Genomic DNA, 22,541 nt, shown 5'->3' with positions numbered 1-22,541 from the left:
AAAAGAGGCCTAAACAGATGAGCCCAGAGCCAAAGTTTAGGAGCAAGTGGAACATTGAGAAAGGAAGAATGTGAAGCTGTTTGCAGCAGAGAGCCAGCCGGCGGCATCCCTTCAGCTGTACTGAACATCAGGCCAGATGGAGCTTTGGTGGAGGAAAGAAAGCCCAGAGAGAGAAAAAAAGGTTCCAATATTTGGATTCAATTTAATTCAGTTTATTTATATAGCGCCATTTCACAACACGTGATCTCACGGCACTTTACAGTTCACCAGATTCATATTACACTGGTGTTCCAGAAAGCTCCCGTTTAGTTCCTGGGTTTCTTTAGGCTAACTAACCATTGTTCTCTCCTCTGAGGTTAACACTTCCAGTAAGATAGTTGATACCTGGACAGCCTGGGCTTTCCAACAGGATCATGAACCCAAACAAACGTCGAAATTAATAAATCAGCCTAACATTAGCGTTTCGATCGGGGCACCCTCACTGGAAAAATGATCTATAAATAAGTAAAAATGTCTGAAATTAAGTGTATATACCCTTAATTTGAGTAGGTAAATCAAATAGTTTGCCAATAGAATGAGTATTTTTAATCTTAAAATAAGATAATTAGATAAAATGCACTTGAAATAAGAGAATGCAATCGTGTTTTCTTATTTTAAATGTAAATTGTCTTGTTCCATTGGCAAAATTTCTCTTTTATCTCCTCAATTCAAGAACAAATGCACTAATTTTAAGAAAAAATTACTTATCTAGATTTTGATTTTTTTGCAGTGCTCAGGCTAAGGATTCATGAATGGGCGATGCTTAAATGTGCCACAAAAGCTAGCAGCTTTAATGGACTCTGCCATTTTTAATAAGGTCAAAGGTCATCTAGAATAAGAGTTTGCTGATGTGCAAACTATTCTAGTTCATCTAGGTCTGTTTGAATCCAAGAATTAGAGAGAATGCTACATGGCTGTTTATCTTATTTTGACGAATTAGATGAGCCGTTGAATGATATATTACTTACTTTAAATTAAGTTTTAAAAACAAAAACTCAAGAAAAAAGGTAAAAAGTTAATTGAAAAGTTTAAAGGTAAAGTTTAAAAGATAATAAGCCTAGTTAACAATTATGTTTAGGTTTATAAACTAAATAATGTAAGTGCCAGTATCAGCATTAATGCCTATAAGGTTATGTTGGACAAAAAAAAAAAAAAAATGTTTTTCTTTCACTCTGAGTGTTTTTTATGAATTTCTTATAGAAGCATTCCGTAAAAATTCAAAAAATTATAGAAGCACTTTTGTTATTATTCTTAATATATTCGGGCAAGTTGGCGTTTCTTGTTATTACATTGACATTCATTCATTTTTACCATCAAATTATCCATATTTTTCAAATGTTACAAAGGTAATAAGGTCTGGTCCTGGAATCCAATAAAACTATTGGCTTGAAATTTTGATTTTCAAAGTATTTCACTGAGTGCCCAATAAAGGGCTGTTACCAGTTCAAATTCAGCCCTGGTGACAGTAGGTAAGCCCCTCACTGCTGCCTGCTTTGGCCCGGCCAGCTGTGGGTTTGCTTTGTGCCTGGACAATCTGCACTATGTCATGTTCACACCGCTCTCTGTCCCGTTAAGTGACATCCTGGTTGTGGTTCTGTGGGCTGGCTGGCATTGAACAGGTGCTGGAGGCTCAGATGAAGGCGGACATGGCCGATAAGGAGATGCTGGAGTCCAGTCAGAGCAAATATGAGGAGGAGGTGCGGGAGAAGTGCAGCATCATCAGTGAACAGAAGGCGGTAAGCAGCGACCGGCCTGGCATCCACTCTATTCTCAGGATTATTTTAACATTGATCATACTGTCACAGATTTCACATTTGGAAAACAACAAAAAAAAGTCTAAAAATGAGCCTCAATCCAAATGGAGTCAAATGCAACTTCTGTAGAACTTAGAATGTTTGTCTGTGTTCAGACTATCAATGCAATGGACTCAAAGATGAACAGCCTGGAGCAGAGGATTGCTGAGCTGTCAGAGGCCAATAAACTGGCAGCTAACAGCAGCATCTATACCCAGAAAAACATGTGAGTATATTAATAAAAACACGCCTTAACCCGTTTTCACTATTAGATAAGCTACTTAGATTTCTTTACTGTAATATAAGGCCTTCTTTGAAAGCGATCTTTGTACGATCTTATCAGGAAAGCCCAGGAAGAGATGATCTCGGAGCTTCGCCAGCAGAAGTTTTACCTGGAGTCTCAGGCTGGAAAGCTGGAGGCCCAGAACGCCAAGCTGGAGGAGCATCTCGAGAAAATGAGTCAGCAGGAGCAGAGCAACAAGAGCCGTGTGCTGGAGCTGGAAACTCGGCTCCGTGAGGTGAGAAGAAATTTAGGGGGAGTTAAATGTGAAGCTGTTTTATTCAGCAGGCTTTTTTTCTCTCATGATATCAACCTCCTCTCTGTTTCTTTCTTTCTTTCTTTCTCTTTTACATCATCTCAGCTGTGATTCTAAGTTTAAATAGCAGGATGATTAAAGTTAAAGTGCGCAGTGAAATAGCTCACGTTTTTATACACGCAAACCTTTGATAGATCCGGCCCATGGAGTATTTTTTAGAATATTTTAAAACTTTAAAATTCAGTCTCTAATAATGAGGATCTGCTTCTAAAATCTTCAGAGCTTCAAAAATGATCAAGAAATAAGTCAATATTTCCTAAATTAAGGGTATGGCTGCTTAATTTCAGTAGGTAAATGGGATGATTTGCCAAGGAAAGAGGGTTTTTACTCGTAAAATAAGATAATTAGATAATATGCATATTATTTTAAGTGTAAATTGTTTTGATCCATTGGCAAAATGTGTCTTTTACCTTCTCAATCCAAGAAAAAATGCACTTATTTTAAGAAAAAATTAATTATCTAGATTTCGATTTTTCCAGTGTGTCTTATTTCACCACTAATATCCGATTAACACCCAGATTCCTCGTCCTCTGTTAGCGCTCCATTCCACCCTGCTCAACTACATCCTGCGTAGTACTCGTCTGTCATTTCGATCAATGAGAACTGTTCCACATCCACTGCTACACTGCAAGAAAATGATAGTAAAATAAGTCACTTTTTTCTTAGAATAAATGCATTTTTTTTTAATTTAGGAGGTTGTTGAGAGCCTTTAGCCAATGGAAGAAGACAATTTACATCTAAAACACAATAAGTAATTTCTTTCTAAAAATAAGTGCATTTTTTCTTGAATTTAGGTGGTACGTAAGACACTTTGCCAGTAGAACAAGACAATTTACATTTAAAATAGGAAAAAAACAATTACAATGTCTTATTTCAAGTGCATATTATCTAAATATCTTATTTTAATAACAAAACTACTCATTCTATTGGCAAATAATCGTATTTACCTGCTCAAATTGAGGGGAAATACACTGTTTACTTATATTTCTAGATCGTTTTTGCAGTGAAGGAGAAAAAGCAATTGCATTGTCTGATTTCAAGTGTATAATATCTAATTATCTTATTTCAAGAGTAAATATACTGATTCCATTGACAGATCATCTTATCTACCAATTCAAATTGAGGGAAATTACACTTTATTTAATAAATATTTTCTTATTTCTTGATCGTTTTTACAGTGTACTCTTCCACACATCACGGTCCACGTATGCACTGCAAAAACGATCTAGAAATAAGTCAAGCATTTCTTAAATTAAGTGTAACTACCGTTGTTTTGAGTAGGTAGATAATTTGCCAATGGAATGAGTATTTTTACTCTTAAAATAAGATAGATAGAAAGTATGCACTTCAAATAAGACATTGTAATTGTGTTTTCTTGTTTTAAATGTAAATTGTCTTGTACCATTGGCAAAGTCTCTTACTTTCCTCCTCAATACAAGAACAAATGCACTTATTTTAAGAAAAAAATCTTATGTAGATTTAGATTTTTTCCAGTATGTCTTCTCCATCCTTTACACTGCATAACCTTTCTAAAAAGAGGTAGAAATTTCTTAAAATAAACATATTCAACCTAAATTTGAGCAGGTAAATAAGATAATATGCCAACAGAAAGAGAATTTTGACTCTTAATAGAAGATAATTACATATTATAGAGTTGAAATAAGAAAAAGCAGTTGTTTTTTCTTATTTCAAATATAAATTGAAATAAGAAAGAGTCGCATTTACCTGCTTAATTCAAGACATTTTAAGAAAATTTGACTTACTTAGAGTAACATTTTTTGCAGTGCACAGCCAAAATACGGAGCTGAGTTATTTTTTTGCTCCTCTCCAGTCCGGCCAGGTCAAGATCCCTAATTGCAACCGCACCAAACTGAAAATAGGAAGTTGAGAAGATCTGATTTATAAAATTAGAATATGGAAACAACAGATCGGTAACTACAAATGATAGCATAATTCTTATATTTCCCAAAAACTAAGACCATTTAATTTAATTATTGCATGCAAACAATTGTGAAACATACCAGGAAGAAGATTTCTCATCTCCATCAAAATATTTATTTTAAATTGAGAGGCTTCAAAGTTTCATCAAATCCAGTCAAAATAAACTTCTTATTGCAGGGATGGATGAAGAGATGCTGAGTTTGTAAGTAAACTGGGAAAAAAATTGAAATCTACAAGTAATTTTTTCTTAAAATAAGTGCATTTGTTCTCGGATCGAGGCGGTAAAATACACATCTTGCCAATGGAACAAGACAATTTACACTTAAAATGATAAAATACAATCAGTGTATTCTCATTATCAGTTCGTACGAAATCGTACGAAAAGTTATGCACCGTAATTTTGTACGTTTTGGACGTTTTTTTCGTGGTATTTCGTTGTATTTTTACGTCTTGCCTCGAGACAAGATATCCTTGCGCATGCGCATGTTACGCACCATTCAGTAACATAGAATTTAAAATACAATTAACCCTAACCCTGACCCTAAGATACAAAACAGCAAGCAACCTAGTGAGAGACATGAAGAAGTAATTATTGCACTGTTTTTCCCAGTTTTACGTCCGTCCGCGGATCTGCTTTTTTCGTCTGTCTGGCTGCGCATGCGCACTGATCTGTTTTTTTGAGGAAAAACGTCCAAAACGTACAAAATACTGTGCCTAACTTTTCGTAGGATTTCATACGAACTGATAATGAGAATATGTTGATACAATTGCATTGTCTTATTTCAAGTGCGTATTATCTAATTATATTATTTTAAGACTAAAAATACCCTTCCCATCGTCAAACTATCTCATTTACCTACTCAAATTAAGGGTAAATACACTTAATTGAAGAAGTTTTTACTTATGTTTAGATTGTTTTTCCAGTGTAGAGAACAAAGATACTTCATAAAAAACAAATTTGTATCATCCTATTATCCCTGTTACAAAAATCCATAACACAGAGAACACATTTGGGCAGAAACTGAACACCTGCTAGATGCAGATGTGGATTTTTTTAAAAATATTTCATATTAAATAAAGCATTAATTTCTGCATCTTTTGCCCCTATGAATTTAATAACAATATAGCGCATGCTCTCCTCAAGCTCCGAGGAAGTCGAAGTGGAGCAAGACAGGAGGAAAAGCGGAGGCTGTAGGCTTAACTTAGCTCAGTGGGGCGGAGTGGGGCGGGGTGGAACGGGGCGAGCAGGGAGGGGGCGGAGGATGTGGCATTTCAGGGTATCTCCAACTTATCTATCTGATGGGTTCAGACTAGATGCCATGAAGCATCTGCTGAACAGCTGGCTCTAAATTTATGAGAATGAGCTGGTATGTTTGACAGAAAAATAAGAAAATAAACTCAATAGGCAAAAAATAATGAATGAGATTTCCACTCCCAGTTTTCCGGACTGTGTGAGGCCATGTGAAGAGTTCTTTCAGAGCCGACTCTTGATCATTAATTATTTATATCAGCTAGAGAATAAATCTGACCTTTTCAATTATTTATCACCTCAAAAAAAAATCGCAAAATCTATGGACAAAAGTCTTTATTATCTAACATTCACATACAGCATAGTTATATAATAATATAAGCTATAGAAATAAACTGAATTGAAATTAATTGAATTAAAACAACCTGCCAAGCTGTTTAAACTTCCTATCATCAGTTTCAGTCTAACCTCCATTAGCAGCTTCTATGTAGACCCGGCATGTCTTTGTAGAAAACCCAAACACTGTTTCACCTTCTGTGCTTCCTCAGAATGAAATTTTAAAGTGCCTTGCTGATACTAAAATAACCAACTTTGAGGATTCTTTCTGTATTAACGTCTGAATCACAGTGTTGTTAGCGCAGTGTGTTGATGTTTAGTGATGGTGTGTTTAAAACTGTTAAAAGTAAAAGTACTGCAAATGCATGGATTCTGCTGCCACGAAAAAGGCAAGGCAAGTTTATTTGTATATCACCATCCAGTACACAGACAATCTAAAGTACTTTACATGAATTGGGTAATAAAATTGAAGAAAAAAAGCAAATAAAAAACAAAACAAACATGTAAAACGGATAAAACAACTGGACCACAAACTATTCAATAATACCTCAGCTAACAGTTTAACTTCAACAGACAGAGGCAGCTCTAAACAAAACAAAGTTCTAGAAAATTCTGCAATCACAGAAAATACAGAGCAGAAGAGTGCAAATGTGCTGCAAACACTTAAAACATGAAGCACATGAAAAGGAAAAATGCTTGAAGTAGCAAAAGCTGCTGCAAAAGAGAAAAAAGCTGGGTAACTACCATAGTTCTGCAGAACGTTAGTGCTCCAGACCACTAGGGGGAGTCAGTCATTAATGTTCAAACAAACCTCCTTTTTCTTTCCTCTCTCTAAATGTCTTTGGGACGGACATATACAGTATATATTTGTTTCAGATCAGATTCGGTCTGTACGACAGAGTATTAGGGCCAGGCTAGAGATTTTTGAAGTCGCACGAGAAAGAAGTTGCAACATTATGATAATACAGTCGTAAAATTACGGGAAAAAAGTCCTAACATTATTACGGGAATAAAGTCATAAAATTATAAGAACAAAGTCGTAAATATTCGAGAATAAACTCATAAAACTACGAGAATAAAGTTGTAAGTTTAAGAGAATAAAGTCGTAAAATTACGAGAATAAAGTCGTAAAATGATGAGAATAAAGTCGTAAAATTATAAGAACAAAGTCGTAATTATACGAGAATAAAGTCGTAAAATTGTGAAAATAGTCATAAAATTACGAGAATAAAGTCATAAAATTATGAGAATGAAGTCATAAAATTATAAGAACAAAGTCGTAAATATTCGAGAATAAACTCATAAAATTATGAGAATAGTCATAAAACTACGAGAATAAAGTTGTAAGTTTAAGAGAATAAAGTCGTAATATTACGAGAATAAAGTCGTAAAATGATGAGAATAAAGTTGTAAAATTATAAGAACAAAGTCGTAATTATACGAGAATGAAGTCGTAAAATTGTGAAAATAGTCATAAAATTACGAGAATAAAGTCATAAAATTATGAGAACAAAGTCGTAAATATACAAGAATAAAGTCGCAAAATTATGAGAATAGTCATAAAATTAGGAGAATAAAGTCGTAAAATTATTACGAGAATAAAGCCATAAAATTATGAGAATAAAGCCGTAAAATTATGAGAAACAAGTTGTATTCTATGACAACTCCTACAAGAAGCACTTTGTTCCCTAAAAGGAGGAATGTGGAGCATCGTGTGAAGTTATACTTTAGCATCGGTTTGACAAATAAGTAAATCTTTTAGCAGCAGCAGCAAACTGGGCAGGAGGTCAAAGTGGACTCTGGTTGCTGATTGGTGGAGCTGGTCGGCCGTCATCTGATGGTCGGAGCTCCAAACTTTCTCCCTGAAACGGGTTGCTGTATGATGACTTCATTCTCATAATATTACAACTTTATTCTCGTGTTACGACTTTATTCTCAAAATAAAAAAATTAAAAAATCTCTAGCATGGCCCTAACGCTCCTTAGTAGGTCTGTGATGTGTCGATGATTTAAGTTTTTTTGCTATCAGCATTTTTCCTTTTCCCATGTTTTGTAAAGAGCTGTCAAAGAATTCATGTTTATTACTCCAGTATAAATTCTACTGTTTAAAAACACCTTTGTCGAAATTAGACGATCAACTTAAGCTTTTTACTCAAGTAAAAGTTTAAAAATACCTTTTTTAAAACTACATAAAGTATAAAAGTAAAAATAATGCAGGAAAAAATGTTAAGGACAGAAGCTTTCCTGCTCTACCCTATTAAAGGAACATTTTTCTACAATTCTGGATGATAACTTCCTTAGACTTCATTTTCTTGGTTTTATAACTAATGGTAACAGTGTTAAATTTAACTTTGCATCATCTTGAAAAACTGTTTATTTTGGTTTGTGGTGAGCAACAAGTTGGGGCAGCACCAACCAGCTCCAACCACAAAGAAATTAATTGTCTGGATGAAACTAATTATTTTGATGGTTTTTATTTTTTAAATACCAACAGGCCATAAGGAAAATTAGCTTAAATGAAAAAAACTAATCAATCTTAAAAACTGACAGGAAGATAAAAGACAATTAGAAGAAATGTATTGATATAATTACTTTAGTCTTTGGCGCTCAGACCTTGACAGAAAATATAGCACTGAATGTTGTTTGTTATGCGTGAACAGGATTAAAGAATAGGGCTGTTTCCCCCCCAGGCCTGAAAGAGTGGAGATAGATGGAGTTGGTCAGTCTGTAGACTGATGGTTGGAGAGACGGTTTGCTGAGCTTTATAGGGAGATCCAGCGGACTGCATGAGCTGATACTAGAACTTTACTCAGGGACCTGGATAGTTTTGGATAACACAGGTTGCATGAACCTGTCCATGATGAGCAAGCATGAAGCGACAGTGGAGAGGAAAAACATAGGAAAACCTCTGCAGAACCAGGTTCAACATGGCGGTCTTCTGCCAGACTGTTTTAGATGGGACAGGGAATGCAGTAAGAGTCTGGAGTGAATGACGCTCTGATGAAGCTTTAGCTACGATGGTGGAGGAGGGGCTGGAGGGGGGTTGAATCGGGGTCATCTGAATGAAGTTACACAGCGCATCCATCCCCTGCGCACGGGAGCAGACGAGTTGCGGACGAGCTGTCGTGGTCGTAGGTGGATGTAGGGGAGCAATCAGTTTCTTCAGTTGAATTTCCGCCTAGGCTCCAGTTAGTCTATTTTTAAAATGTAAGGAGCAGAAATAAAAAGTTGTCACAAAAATAATTACTCCAGTAAAGTATAGATACACTGCAAAAACGATCTAGAAATAAGTAACATTTTCTCAAATTAAGTGATTGATTTGAGTGGTAAATGAGATAATTTGCCAATGGAATGAGTATTTTTCCTCTTAAAATAAGATCATTAGATAATATGCACTTGAAATAAGACAATGTAATTGTGTTTTCTTATTTTAAACCTAAATTGTCTTGTTCCATTGGCAATATGTCTCTTTTATCTCCTCAATCTAAGAACAAATGCACTTATTTTAAGAAAAAAGGACTTATCTAGATTTGGATGTTTTCCAGTGTAGACAAAATTTCTACTTAAGCAAAGTAACAAAGTATTTTTACTTTGTTACTTGACGCCTCTGTTTTTGTGTGTTTGTTTAGGAGCATTTATGTATTTGCAGCAGGTTTTATATTTGTTTTTTGTTTCCACTTCACTGCGCTTTATTTTCTGTGGTTTTTTTGAGTTAGTCTCATTTTAGTGTTTTTTTTTTTTAGTGTCATCTCAAGGACTTTTTGAATTAGATGTGAATTTATGCATTTGCATCATGTTTGCACCCATTGGCGACTGTAAAAAAGATTGAATTTTTATGTCTGCTATGAGCCGTTAGTCATAGATGTGCTAATTCCAGTCCCCAGCAGATCTTTGGAGCCTCTCTAAGCTTTCAGTTATATTTGAAACATTTATGGCAGTGAAATGATGCTGCTGAATGAATTTTTTAGACAGTTTCTCTACCTTTCTTCCTGTGTAGATCGGACTGGAGAATGAGGAGCAGAAACTGGAAATAAAGCGTCAGGTGACAGAGTTAACCCTGTCCCTGCAAGAGCGTGAATCTCAGATCAGCAGCCTTCAGACGGCTCGCCATGCGCTGGAGAGCCAACTCCAACAGGCCAAGACTGAGCTGGAGGAGACCACAGCCGAGGCCGAGGAGGAGATCACTGTTCTCAGAGTAAGGATGAGGGGAAGTAAAGAAGCATCATTTGCACTCTTTGGTGTGATGTCGGCTTGGCAGTGATGCCTCCCCGTCTCTCTTGCCATGTCTGCAGGCGCACAGGGATGAGATACAACGCAAGTATGATGCATTGAGGGACAGCTGTGCGGTAAGTCGCTCCTTTTTTTCAGCTGTTTCTTTGTTTCGGGTAATGACAGCTTTCCTTCCCCTGCAGGATGATGCTCTGCATCATCACACTTACCAAAAGAAATCACAGTTTTCTTTCACCTCTTGCCCTCCTTTCTGCAACATATCATATTTCTGCTTTAGTAATTACCTTTAAGGAATAATAAAATCAGGACTAAGTAATGAAATTATAAAGAATACACAGGGGTCTGCATTTTTCAGGGCAACACAAAAAAAAAATACAGTATTTTGTTAATTTGACTCATTCCACAAACTATTTTTTTTAAAAACTGGTCGATCAAATCTTTTATCCGTTATTTTCTAGAGCATTTTAACAAAATAAAATGAGAGTTTTAGAATTTGTGATTATCTCTGTTTTTTTTTTTTTTTGTCACTCTTTACAAACTTCTGTTATTAGCTTTTTACTAACTGTACACTGGAAAAAATTGAAATCTCAATAAGTTTTTTTTTTTCAATTAATATTTTTTTCTTAAAATAAGAGCATTTTTCTTGACTTGAGGAGTTAAGAGTGAAACTTTACCAATGGAACAACACACTGGAAAAAATCCAAATCTAGATAAGTAATTTTTTCTTAAAATAAGAGCATTTCTTCTTAAATTGAGGAGATTAAAGATATATTTTGTCAATGGAACTAGACAATTTAGATTTAAAATAAGAAAACACAATTGCATTGTCTTATTCAAAGTGCATATTATCTAATTATCTTATTTTAAGGGTAAAAATACTAATTCCATTCGCAAATTATCAAATTTACCTATTCAAATCAAGGGTAAATACACTTAATTTAAGACATTTTTTCTTATTTCTACATCATTTTTGCAGTGCAGCGTTTATGTTTAAAATGAGAGAACAATTGCCTTGTCTTGTTTTTAAGTGCATATTATCTAATTATCTTACTTTAATAGTAGAAACACTTACTCCATTGGCAAATCATTTTATTTATCTACTCAAATTAAAGGTAAATACACTTAATTTAAGAAATGTTGACTTATTTCAATATAATTTTTGCTGTGTGAAACTTCTATGTGTTCCATACACTGGAAAAAATTGATATCTAGATTTTTGTTTTCTTATTTTAATTGTAAATTGTCTTGTTCCATTGGCAAGATGTCTCTTTTACTACCTTAATCCAAGGGCAAATGCACTTATTTTAAGAAAAAAATGTCTCGTCTAGATTTTTATTTTTTCCAGTGTACACTGGAAAAAACGATTTGTTAAAATTTCCTAAATAAGCGTACTTAAACTGGAAAAAATTGATATCTAGATAAGTCATATTTGATTAAAATCAGTGCATTTGTTCTTGGATTGAAGACATAAAAGAGACATTTTGCCAATGGAACAAGACAATTTACACTTAAAATAAGAAAACACTGTCGCATTGTCTTATTCCAAGTGCATTTTATCTAATTATATTGTTTTAAGAGTAAAAATACTCCTTCCATTGACAAACTATCTAATTTACCTACTCAAATTAAGGGTACATTGGAAAAACTATCTAGAAATAAGTAGAAATTTCTTAAATTAAGTGTATTTACCCTTATTTTGAGTACGTAAATGGAATGATTTGCCAATGCAATGAGTTTTTTTACTCTTTAAATAAGATAATTTGACAAAATGCACTTGAAATAAGACAATGCAGTTTTGTTTTCTTATTTTAAGTGTAAATTGTCTTGTTCCATTGGCAAAATGTCTCTTTTACCTCCTCAATCCAAGAACAAATACACTTATTTTAAGAAAAAAATGATTTATCTAGATTTTGATTTTTTCCAGTGTATTTAGAAAATAAATTACTTATTTATATTTACATTTCTATTTACATTACATAAAATGACAGGATTATGCACAAAAAAATAATAATAAAAAAAACACATTTCCTGTTTTTTTTTTGCATTTGTGTATAGAATCATACAGTTCAATCGAAAAGTATTCCTATTCCTCTTAATGTTTTATGTTTTGGTGTATTTGAGCTATACAGGCCACCTTAGTTTGTTGTGACTTTATGCAAACGACAGACTTTAAGTAGTTTATGGGTTTTTTTGAGTAATAATCTGAAAAGTGTTTTATTATTTATTCTGATACCTTCAAATGAAACTAACAGATTTGTAAGGTACCTTAGTAATCCACTGAGTGTGTGGGTTAATCTTGGTGTAAATCAAGCTGTTCTGCCAGTAGTTTGTTAGAGAACATTATTGAGTAAAGAGCATCATGAAGACCAGATAAAACAGCAGACGTTCAGAGGGAAATATGTTCAATCAACCAATCCAAAAAAATGAGCCAGACTCACTGAAACTGACAATGAGGAAATTAGAGCAGATTCTTTGACAGGACAAACTCCACACATAAAGAGGAGCCGTAAGAAGACGACGTTGGCTAAAAGCAGCCATAAAAAGTGCATTTACATCTTGCCATACGGCCGTGTAGGAATCACAGCTCTGTGTTTCGAACCTCACTGCAAAAACGATCTAGAAATAAGTAAATATTTTTTGATTTAAGTGTATTTAGCCTTAATTTTACTAAGTAAATATGACAATTTGCTCATGGATTCAGGTGTTTTACTCTTAAGATAACTAGATAACATGCAGTTGTTGTTTTTTTAATTATACATGTAAACTGTCTTGTTCCATTGGCAAATTGTCTCACCTCCTCAATTCAAGCAAAAATTCACTTATTTAAAGAAAAAATGACTTATCTAGATTTCAGGGTTTTTTTTTTTGCAGTGCTGAAACTTTCACTCTCCGGTTCTTTTCCTCAAACTCCAAAAACAATCTAGATATAAGTAAACCTTTCTTAAATTAAGTGTATTCACCCTTAATTTGAGTAGGTAAATGAGATAGTTTGCCAATGGAATGAGTATTTTTACACTTAAAATAAGATAATTAGATAATATGCACTTAAAATGAAACAATGCAATTGTGTTTCCTTATTTTAAGTGTAAATTGTCTTGTTCCATTGGCAAAATGTCTCTTTTACCTCCTCAATTCAAGAACAAATGCACTTATTGTCATGAATCGGGGACAGATGGACCCAGTATTCAGGAGAGACAGTCAGTAGGAAAGTTCAAACCGCCCAATCTCAGACACTCTCAAACACAGGTAAGTGACCACGATAAACTGATGTATGATTATCTGGGTTGGTCACTTACCTGGTTTAACAGTCCAGACCACGAGTGTCCAAGTGCTGCAGTCCCAGAGGTGATGCTGGAAGCTGATCCTGGTGAGGGATCCAGAACAGACAGGAACAGACAGGAACAGGCAGGATCCAGATCAGGCAGGAACAGAGACAGGTGGCAGGATCCAGACTTCCAGGCATCCACAGGCTCCCTGGAGGGTTCAAAGTCTGACTGGGACCAGAAGCATGACCAGGTGGTCACGCACAGGAGCAGACAGGATCAGGTGCAGACAGGCAGGCTCAGTGGAAGAGGGTAGCCGAGACAGGACGTAGGAACCGGAACTTGAAGCAGGACTTTAAACTGGTCTCCACCCAGGAGCCAGGCTTACTGGATAAAAACTGAACCTCCCCACATAATGAGCCAAAAACCCAGAGGACTCCGCGGGGGAGGAACAGTGGACGATCAGGAGACGAGACAAACACTAAAACCCTCTTTCCACTGGCTGCTAGGATCCAGGACAGGAACCAAATAAAACAGAACAGAAAGACTGGCAGAAAGACAAGCAATGATCTGGCACTGAATGCTCAGGCTGAACTGAATATAAACCAGAGGAAACAGGTGAGAGGAATAAATTGTAATTGAGGCAGGGAGGGGAAAACGACAGGTGAAAGGAATTACTAATTAGTGAGAGCAAGCAGGCCAGATCATGACACTTATTTTAAGAAAAAGGACTTATCTAGATTTATATTTTTTGCAGTGCATAGATCGCTCAATACAAACTCTTTAAATAACACTTCATAATGCATTAAATAACCAGGAAACATGACAACAGATTTGGACAAAAATTTTAATCTTACTCAGACCAGAGATTTTGCTTAGAGTTATACAAGTCACACTGCAAAAAATGTAAATCATGTACTGTAAGTCATTTTTTCTGAGAATAAGTGAATTTCTTTCTTGAATTGAGGAGGAAAGTGAGACAATCCTCTGGACTTTGTTTCCAAGTTTGAAGACGTTTCTCTTCCATCCAGGAAGCTTTTTCAATTAAAATGTCAGAAATAGCGTTGAGTTCCAGGTTTTATCCAGCAGCCCAACAAAGCCTGGTTTTAGTTTAGAAAACATGCAAATAGAAAAGGACAAACGAGTCCATCCCTTTGGAATGGGGGTCGTTTGGCTTCTTTGTTAGCCTGTAATGCCCCATACCTGTCTATCTCTCTGAAAGGGGGGTCGTTAAAGGGAATAGTTGGTCTGGCTGAACATGCGAGTTCTTCTGTTCTCCTGTAAATGGGTTGGGGCTGCGATGATAGTGGGAAGAGATCTGGTAAGAAGTAAGGGAGCTATCATCCCAACCCCTTTACAGGAGAACAGAAGACTTCCTGTAAAGGGGGACCTCGCCATGTTTAGTAATCGGTGAAAATCTTTCTGCATTTTGCATCATGAGTTCACAGGAAATGTAATTTTGAACAATCTGACACCCACAGCTTCCACGAACATCACTGAGCTAAATTCAATCTCTACATGAGATCTGCTGCTTTTCTTCAATTGATCTGATTGCCGATTGAGTGGAGCAAAAGCAGCTGGATGACGGATCACCGCTGCATCCTGACAGTTTGTTTCTCGCCCCGCCTTTCGCATTCAGACGGTGTTTTCAGTCCCCTTCCTCAGAGGAACTGACTCAGAGCAGACGGCTAATTTATGTACTTAAAAGCTCTGCTTCTTTCCGCCTCCCTCTGCATGGTGAACATGTTCCCTTAAAGCTGAAAAAAGGGATTTTTCTTCCTACATCAAGCCTCATCAGACGCTAGCCTTCATTTCACCCACTGAGCGTTCAGCCTCAGGACTGATCAAGGAAACAGACTGATGCTAATGAGCTGATTGGCCCACTTCCCCTTCTGAATACTGCCCCGGGTAAAGGGAGACACCTCAGCCAGACGAGGAATGCGTTAAATCACTAACCCAGATATCTGCTTCATGTAATAATGCAGCGCTGGAGTTTATGCTGTTTGCTGCAAAGCTGCTGCTGTCAAATCACACAAACCCTCCACAGATTATGCAAGACTTTCCCTTTGAATCGTTTCCTTATTGTTTAAACTGCTCAGTTTTACGTCCAGTTAGAAACCGAGTGGTCAGACTCAACTGGATGTAATCTGGTATCAGAGGCAGCAGCCTTTAGAAACATGAGGAGCCGATTCGATCACCTGCTGCTTTCTGTGGATAGACTGCAGCTTTGATGACCGTGATGAGAATGAAGATCATTTCTCTGTTCGTTTCTTTCTGTTGTGTTGCTTTCTTGGTTTAGAACCACAGACTAAAAAGGCCCTTTAGTCGGCGCCTCAACATTATATCATTAGAATATAACCAGAGGAGACGCTAGTGGCCCTTAATAATGGCTAAAATCCACACATAACAAATTAGTGTTTTTAAATATAGATATAAAATAAACAGTGGATTTTAAGCATTTCTCTTTCTATTTCTTTCATTGAATAACTGCTCCGATTTCAATTTATGTATATATAGTGTGAAATTCAAGTTTTCTATCTGAGGGAAACCAGTTGATTGTATCGATTCATTGACTCTTCAGCAATCCCTCACACTAAGCATGCTTGTAGCGACAGCGGAGAGGAAAAACTCCCCTTTAACAGGAAGAAACCTCCAGTGCCAAAGTGTGAGCGGCCATCTGCTGAGGCCGACCGGGGTTCAAGGAGACAGAAGCAGACATAGAAAAAGAAGCATAGAAAGAAAAGGCAACAGTAAAAGGCGGCCCCGTCCAGGAAAAACACACAGCCAGGCAGACGAGCTCCGAGCCATCTCCCATGTCAGAGGATGAAGAGAGCACATCCAGTTAGTCACAGTCAGAGAAACAGGACTACACTGGAAAACAGGCCAAGCTCCAACATCTAGAAACAAAGGTGTTGATGGCAGCAGCACAGCTGATATTTCTCTCCAGGATGGAGTCACAGCCAAACAGGAACAGACCAGATGAAGCTACTATGAGAAAAAGCAGAGAGAGCAGAACGTTAGAGATTGAACTAACAGATTCTGCAGAGTGGGAGAATAGAGATAGAATGAAGCAGAATGATGAAATAGGGGTCCCTATGTCCTCCAGATTTAGATGATAAAGATCCTAAAGGTACCAACTATGTAGTTCTAGTCAACCCAGTCTCATGGGAAAATGTACCCCCACTACGTTGGTCCACACTGCAAAACGTAGTGGAGGTACATTAATGGCCATTTTTTTGTGGTACTGTTACATTTCTTCTGCCTATACGCTTTCTATTGTTTTACGTCCTAGTCACGTGACTTTCAAGATTCCAGCTGGGAGAAGAAAAAAAATATATAGATGGCCGACATTCGCTCATTTTTTTGTGGAAAGATTAATGACTTGAGTTTGTTTTTGCATTAAAATGAGTTTTGATTACATTTCTAGTAAGAAATTTATAGTTTGTTGCCAGAATATTTACTCAGGGAATGTACATATTCACTTGCTTGTTCGTTTCTTGCAAAGATTTTTCAAGATAATGTGAAACTGTAACATTTTGGTATAAACATGGCTGAGATTTCTCTAACTTTTAGTGGGAAAATCAATAATTTCAATCAGTTTCTGCATTTAAATGGGTTTTGATTACATTTATAGCGAGAAGTGTAGGGTTTATTTACATAATATTTACTTAGTGAACATACATAATCACCCGCTTGCTAGTTTTTGCTACGGTTTTTCGGATCTCGTCAGGATTATGTGAAATTGCAACGTTTTGGCTGCTACCCATCTCCTAGCATTTAGCTGCCGCCCCGATTCAACATTGAATTCTTTGTGATTTAACTCCATCTGACGGATCAAACCCTCGCCACTGCGTGCGTTGCGTCTGAGGTTGATTTTCAGACCAATGCATTACGTCGTGGCATACGGGAGAAACTAATTAAACTAGTTAAAAAAAGGATCATGGGTTAAGATCGGATGTGTTTTATTTGGAAATCTACCGGATCCTTTGTGCAATTAACTTCCTGTTTGGTGCGATCTCATTGATGGGTTTTGACCAGATTTTGACCAAAGAGGAACTCAAAAAAAAAAAAAAAATTTAAATACACAACCAGCATATCTGGAATCAGTGACAGAGAGCGACTGGGACCAGAAGTTTATTAATTTCTCCCCATTGATTTCCATTCAAAATGTTTTCGATCCCACCGGGCTCTAGGGAAGGGGCGGGCATACCGCCACCTACTGTTCATGAGTGTGTAGCAACATTGTTTTACATCTATTAAATTCTATTTTTTAATTTTGTATTCTGAAGATAAATAAATAATGCTTTCCTTAATCTATAAATATCTTTTATATTTCCTTTATTTCCCAATAATCCTTTAAGACTCCATTCTTGGCCTGTCCTCTTTTCAATTTCTTCCTTTCAGGTCCAGATGTTTTAAAGTTCATCAATACGTCTACATTTTCTATCTCTCCACATCCTTCACATTTATCATTATTTTTCCTCCCTATTAAGTATAAATTGTCATTTAAATAAGTATGACCTACTCTTAATCTGATCATTATTATTTCTTCCCTTCGGTTTCTCTCATTAATATTTCTATTTAATACTGACTTTTGTACTTTATATAACCTTCTTCCTTTTTATCTTCATTCCACCTTTTTTGCCATTTTTCAATTTCTTTCCTCTTAATAAATGATTTTCCTTCCCCTTTCCCTAAAGGAATTGTAATTGTTATTGCCTCCTCTAATTGCTAATTTTTCTACTACTACCCCACTACTACCCGTAGTGGGGGTACATTTTCCCACTTTGACCTTTTAAGGTTAGCATATTGACCAAAAGCTGACACCAAAAATAAAGCAATCGATTATTTACAGCAATACGCTACATTTAATGAAGACTAATACAGATTTTACTCTCTTATAAGAATTAGTTTTAGGTTTTATAGGGGAGAGTTTGTATCGGCAGTCATCTGGGAATCTTTTATGTATTTAAAGGTAAAGAACAACCTCTCAACCCATTTAATGTAAATGTTGCGTCGAACCAGAAAGTTATTTGAAGAGCATAGATGCATAAATATGTGCATAGCTTTAACAAGGGCCTCATGAAGGTCTGTTCTGTTATTCTCTTTTGGAGAATATAGACATTGTGGGCATTCATTTCCCTGATAAGCTGGTGAAGATTCTTAGACATCCACGTCATAATCATTCCAAAAAAAAAAAAAAAACTTTGGACTTTGTTTTTCAAGTTTGAAGACTTCCCATTCAGGACGTTTTTCAATTCAAAATTACAGTAGCCCAACAAATCCTTGTTTTGGCTAAGAAAATATGCAAATTGAACCTGAAGCCTGATCCCAATAGCTTGACTCTGAACCGAATTTGATCCCTATTAGTTTTTGGCCACATGCACATTATTGTACTGCCTGGTCAACCCTAAGAAAATGAACTGACACCCAATGCATGGAGGGTAACCCAAAAAGGGCCATTGTTAGAGAAACTGGGTGCCTACAAAGTGCTGTTTTCAAGCTAATTAATGGAAAGTTAGGTGGAATGAAAAGTAGACAAATAACAATTACAATTCTTTTAGGGAAAGGAAAATCATTTATTAAGAGGAAAGAAATTGAAAAATGGCAAAAAAGGTGGAATGAAGATAAAAAGGAAGAAGGTTACATAAAGTACAAAAGTCAGTATTAAATAGAAATATTAATGAGAGAAACCGAAGGGAAGAAATAATAATGATCAGATTAAGAGTAGGTCATACTTATTTAAATGACAATTTATACTTAATAGGGAGGAAAAATAATGATAAATGTGAAGGATGTGGAGAGATAGAAAATATAGAACACGTATTGATGAACTGTAAAACATCTGGACCTGAAAGGAAGAAATTGAAAAGAGGACAGGCCAAGAATGGAGTCTTAAAGGATTATTGGGAAATAAAGGAAATATAAAAGATATTTATAGTTTAAGGAAAGCATTATTGATTTATCTTCAGAATACAAAATTAAACAATAGAATTTAATAGATGTAAAACAATGTTGCTACACACTCATGAACAGTAGGTGGCGGTATGCCCGCCCCTTCCCTAGAGCCCGGTGGGAGCGAAAACATTTTGAATGGAAATCAATGGGGAGAAATTAATAAACTTCTGGTCCCAGTCGCTCTCTGTCACTGATTCCAGATATGCTGGTTGTGTATTTAAATTTTTATTTTATTTTTTTTGAGTTCCTCTTTGGTCAAAATCTGGTCAAAATCCATCAATGAGATCGCACCAAACAGGAAGTTAAATGCACAAAGGATCCGGTAGATTTCCAAATAAAACACATCCGATCTTAACCCATTATCCTTTTTTTAACTAGTTTAATTAGTTTCTCCCGTTTGCCACGACGTAATGCATTGATCTGAAAATCAACCTCAGACGCAACGCACGCAGTGGCGAGGGTTTGATCCGTCAGATGGAGTTAAATCACAAAGAATTCGATGTTGAATCGGGGCGGCAGCTAAATGCTAGGCGATGGGTAGCAGCCAAAACGTTGCAATTTCACATAATCCTGACGAGATCCGAAAAACCGTAGCAAAAACTAGCAAGTGGGTGATTATGTATGTTCACTAAGTAAATATTATGTAAATAAACCCTACACTTCTCGCTATAAATGTAATCAAAACCCATTTAAATGCAGAAACTGATTGAAATTATTGATTTTCCCACTAAAAGTTAGAGAAAACTCAGCCATGTTTATACCAAAACGTTTCAGTTTCACATTATCTTGAAAAATCTTTGCAAGAAACGAACAAGCAAGTGAATATGTACATTCCCTGAGTAAATATTCTGGCAACAAACTATACATTTCTCACTAGAAATGTAATCAAAACTCATTTTAATGCAAAAACAAAGTCAAGTTATTAATCTTTCCACAAAAAAATGAGCGAATGTCGGCCATCTATATATTTTTTTTCTTCTCCCAGCTGGAATCTTGAAAGTCACGTGACTAGGACGTAAAACAATAGAAAGCGTATAGGCAGAAGAAACGTAACAGTACCACAAAAAAATGGCCATTAATGTACCTCCACTACGTTTTGCAGTGTGGACCAACGTAGTGGGGGTACATTTTCCCATGAGACTGGGTTGTTCTAGTAGGGCTGCACCGATTGCAGTTTTGTGGCCGATCACCGATCTTTACAAAGATTATAGATCTATAAGACTAAGACTAAAGACATGCAGATTCTGGTTTTGACTGATACCAATTTATTTTAGATTAAAATAAACAAAACTCTAAAACCTCGTTTTATAGACAGAAGATTCTGATTTCTAATGTAAACAAGATGCTTAGTGAGAGATCGATGGATGAGATCCGTTTATCTGCCGGCTGTCGATCTCAGGATCATTACATCAATCGATGCTCCCCTATTATTCCAGGTGGATCGCTATCGTTATTAGATCGGACACAGTGACTTTTGTCACACCATTATGCACAAGAAAATGTTTTCCTGTTTGTAAAAGAAGTTTTTTTTTTTTTTAACTAGCAAAAAAAAATTGCAATACCTGAAAATTACAGTAAGACGTTAAGTTACTTGTTTGACCATTAAGAGGTTTATTTGTTGCAATAAAATATGAATAAACCTTAAATGAGAACGGCTTCTGCAGACATAAAGTCATAAGGTACAGCAGAGCAGGTCAGGGAAGTTCAGAGGTCAGTTATTGTCCTTTTATATGGAATCTGTGAAATAAAGAGTCAGGAAAGTCTCTTTCCAGAAACATGATTTTAGCATTTATCTAAGTTCTTCCCTCTGCGTTCAGGTGATCACTGACCTGGAGGAGCAGCTGACCACTCTCACTCAGGAGAACGCCGAGCTGAACCGGCAGAACTTCTACCTGTCCAAGCAGCTGGACGAAGCCTCCGATGAGCGGGAGGATCGGCTGCAGCTCAGCCAGGACGTGGACAGGCTGCGCCATGAGGTGGCCGACCGGGAAATGCACCTCAACAACCAGAAACAGGTACGCCGTCTCTTAGCAACCGTATCCCATTAGGCACCGCTTTCAGTTAAACGATCATTTTAACCACATTTTATGTCCGTTTATATTAATGCATTTAGCAGGTGCTTTTATCCAAAGCGACTTACAAAGACACAATTTTACAACTATGATCAATAGTTGTAGTAATCAAGTTATCAGTTTTAGGACAGATCAGACAGCAAAGGAAGTTAGTAGATTTTCTTTTATTGTAGTTTAAAAAATGTTAAGCGGAATAAAACCAAGAATAAAAAGCTATATTCAGGCCCAAAGGCAATAAAAATAATGCATCAGCCTCTTACATTCAAACAGAGACTGAAATTCTTCCCTTTTTATCACCGGTTAGTGGAATTCAGTGGTGTCAAAAGTTCCCACATTCGTTACTTCAGTAGAAGTATAGATGATAAGTATAGATGTAGAAGTATAGAACCGGTAATCTGAGATGATCGGCCAGCGGAATGAGGATTTCTACCCTTAAAAAAAGATAAAGAAATATTATGCACTTAAAATAAGGTGATGGAGTAGTTTCTTCTTCCTTTAAATGTAAGTCACAATACAAATTGTTAAATTGTTGTATCCACTCAAAACAAGGGAAAATAAACTTATTCTTGAAAAAATTGACTTAAATTTATTTCTTTTTTGCAGTGCCCTTAAAAAACAATCTAGAATTAAGTCAACATTTCTTATTTTAAGTGTATTCACCCTTAATTTCAGCAGCAAATAAGATGATTTGCTGCTTTTAACATAATATAATTAGATAATATGCACTTAAAATGAGACAATGCAGTTGTTTTTTGTTATTTTAAATGTAAATTGTCTTGTTCCATTGGCAAAATGTCTATTTTACCTCCTCAATGCAAGAAAAACTTATTTTCAGTGGTGTCAGAAGTTCACACATTTGCTACTTCAGTAGAAGTATAGATACTGCAGTTTAAAAACACTCTGGTAAAAGTTGAAGTATCAACTTGACCTCTTTACTCAAGTAAAAGTGAAAAAGTATGTGCTCCAAAAACTACTTAAAGTATAAAAGTATAAAGTAACCTTTAAAAAAAACCAGCCAGATGCCGCTATATGAATTGAAAGCTAAATTGTTCGACTATTTCTAAA

General features: G+C 36.0%; 1 protein-coding gene across 1 annotated transcript in view; it reads left to right on the top strand.

Moving 5' to 3' along the window:
• LOC119781506 (citron Rho-interacting kinase) overlaps window positions 1-22,541 on the top strand; it is a 181,196-nt gene that overhangs the window by 81,359 nt on the left and 77,296 nt on the right. The window contains 6 exon segments of the mRNA XM_038281998.1: window positions 1,659-1,775; window positions 1,949-2,058; window positions 2,176-2,350; window positions 9,951-10,148; window positions 10,246-10,299; window positions 21,222-21,419. Of these exon segments, the coding sequence (XP_038137926.1) occupies window positions 1,659-1,775; window positions 1,949-2,058; window positions 2,176-2,350; window positions 9,951-10,148; window positions 10,246-10,299; window positions 21,222-21,419 (852 nt within the window).

The sequence above is a fragment of the Cyprinodon tularosa genome, unplaced genomic scaffold (assembly GCF_016077235.1).
Source record: "Cyprinodon tularosa strain WSP-4 unplaced genomic scaffold, ASM1607723v1 ctg178, whole genome shotgun sequence".
NCBI classification, from domain to species: domain Eukaryota; kingdom Metazoa; phylum Chordata; class Actinopteri; order Cyprinodontiformes; family Cyprinodontidae; genus Cyprinodon; species Cyprinodon tularosa.
This window is presented reverse-complemented; position numbering and strand designations above follow the sequence as displayed.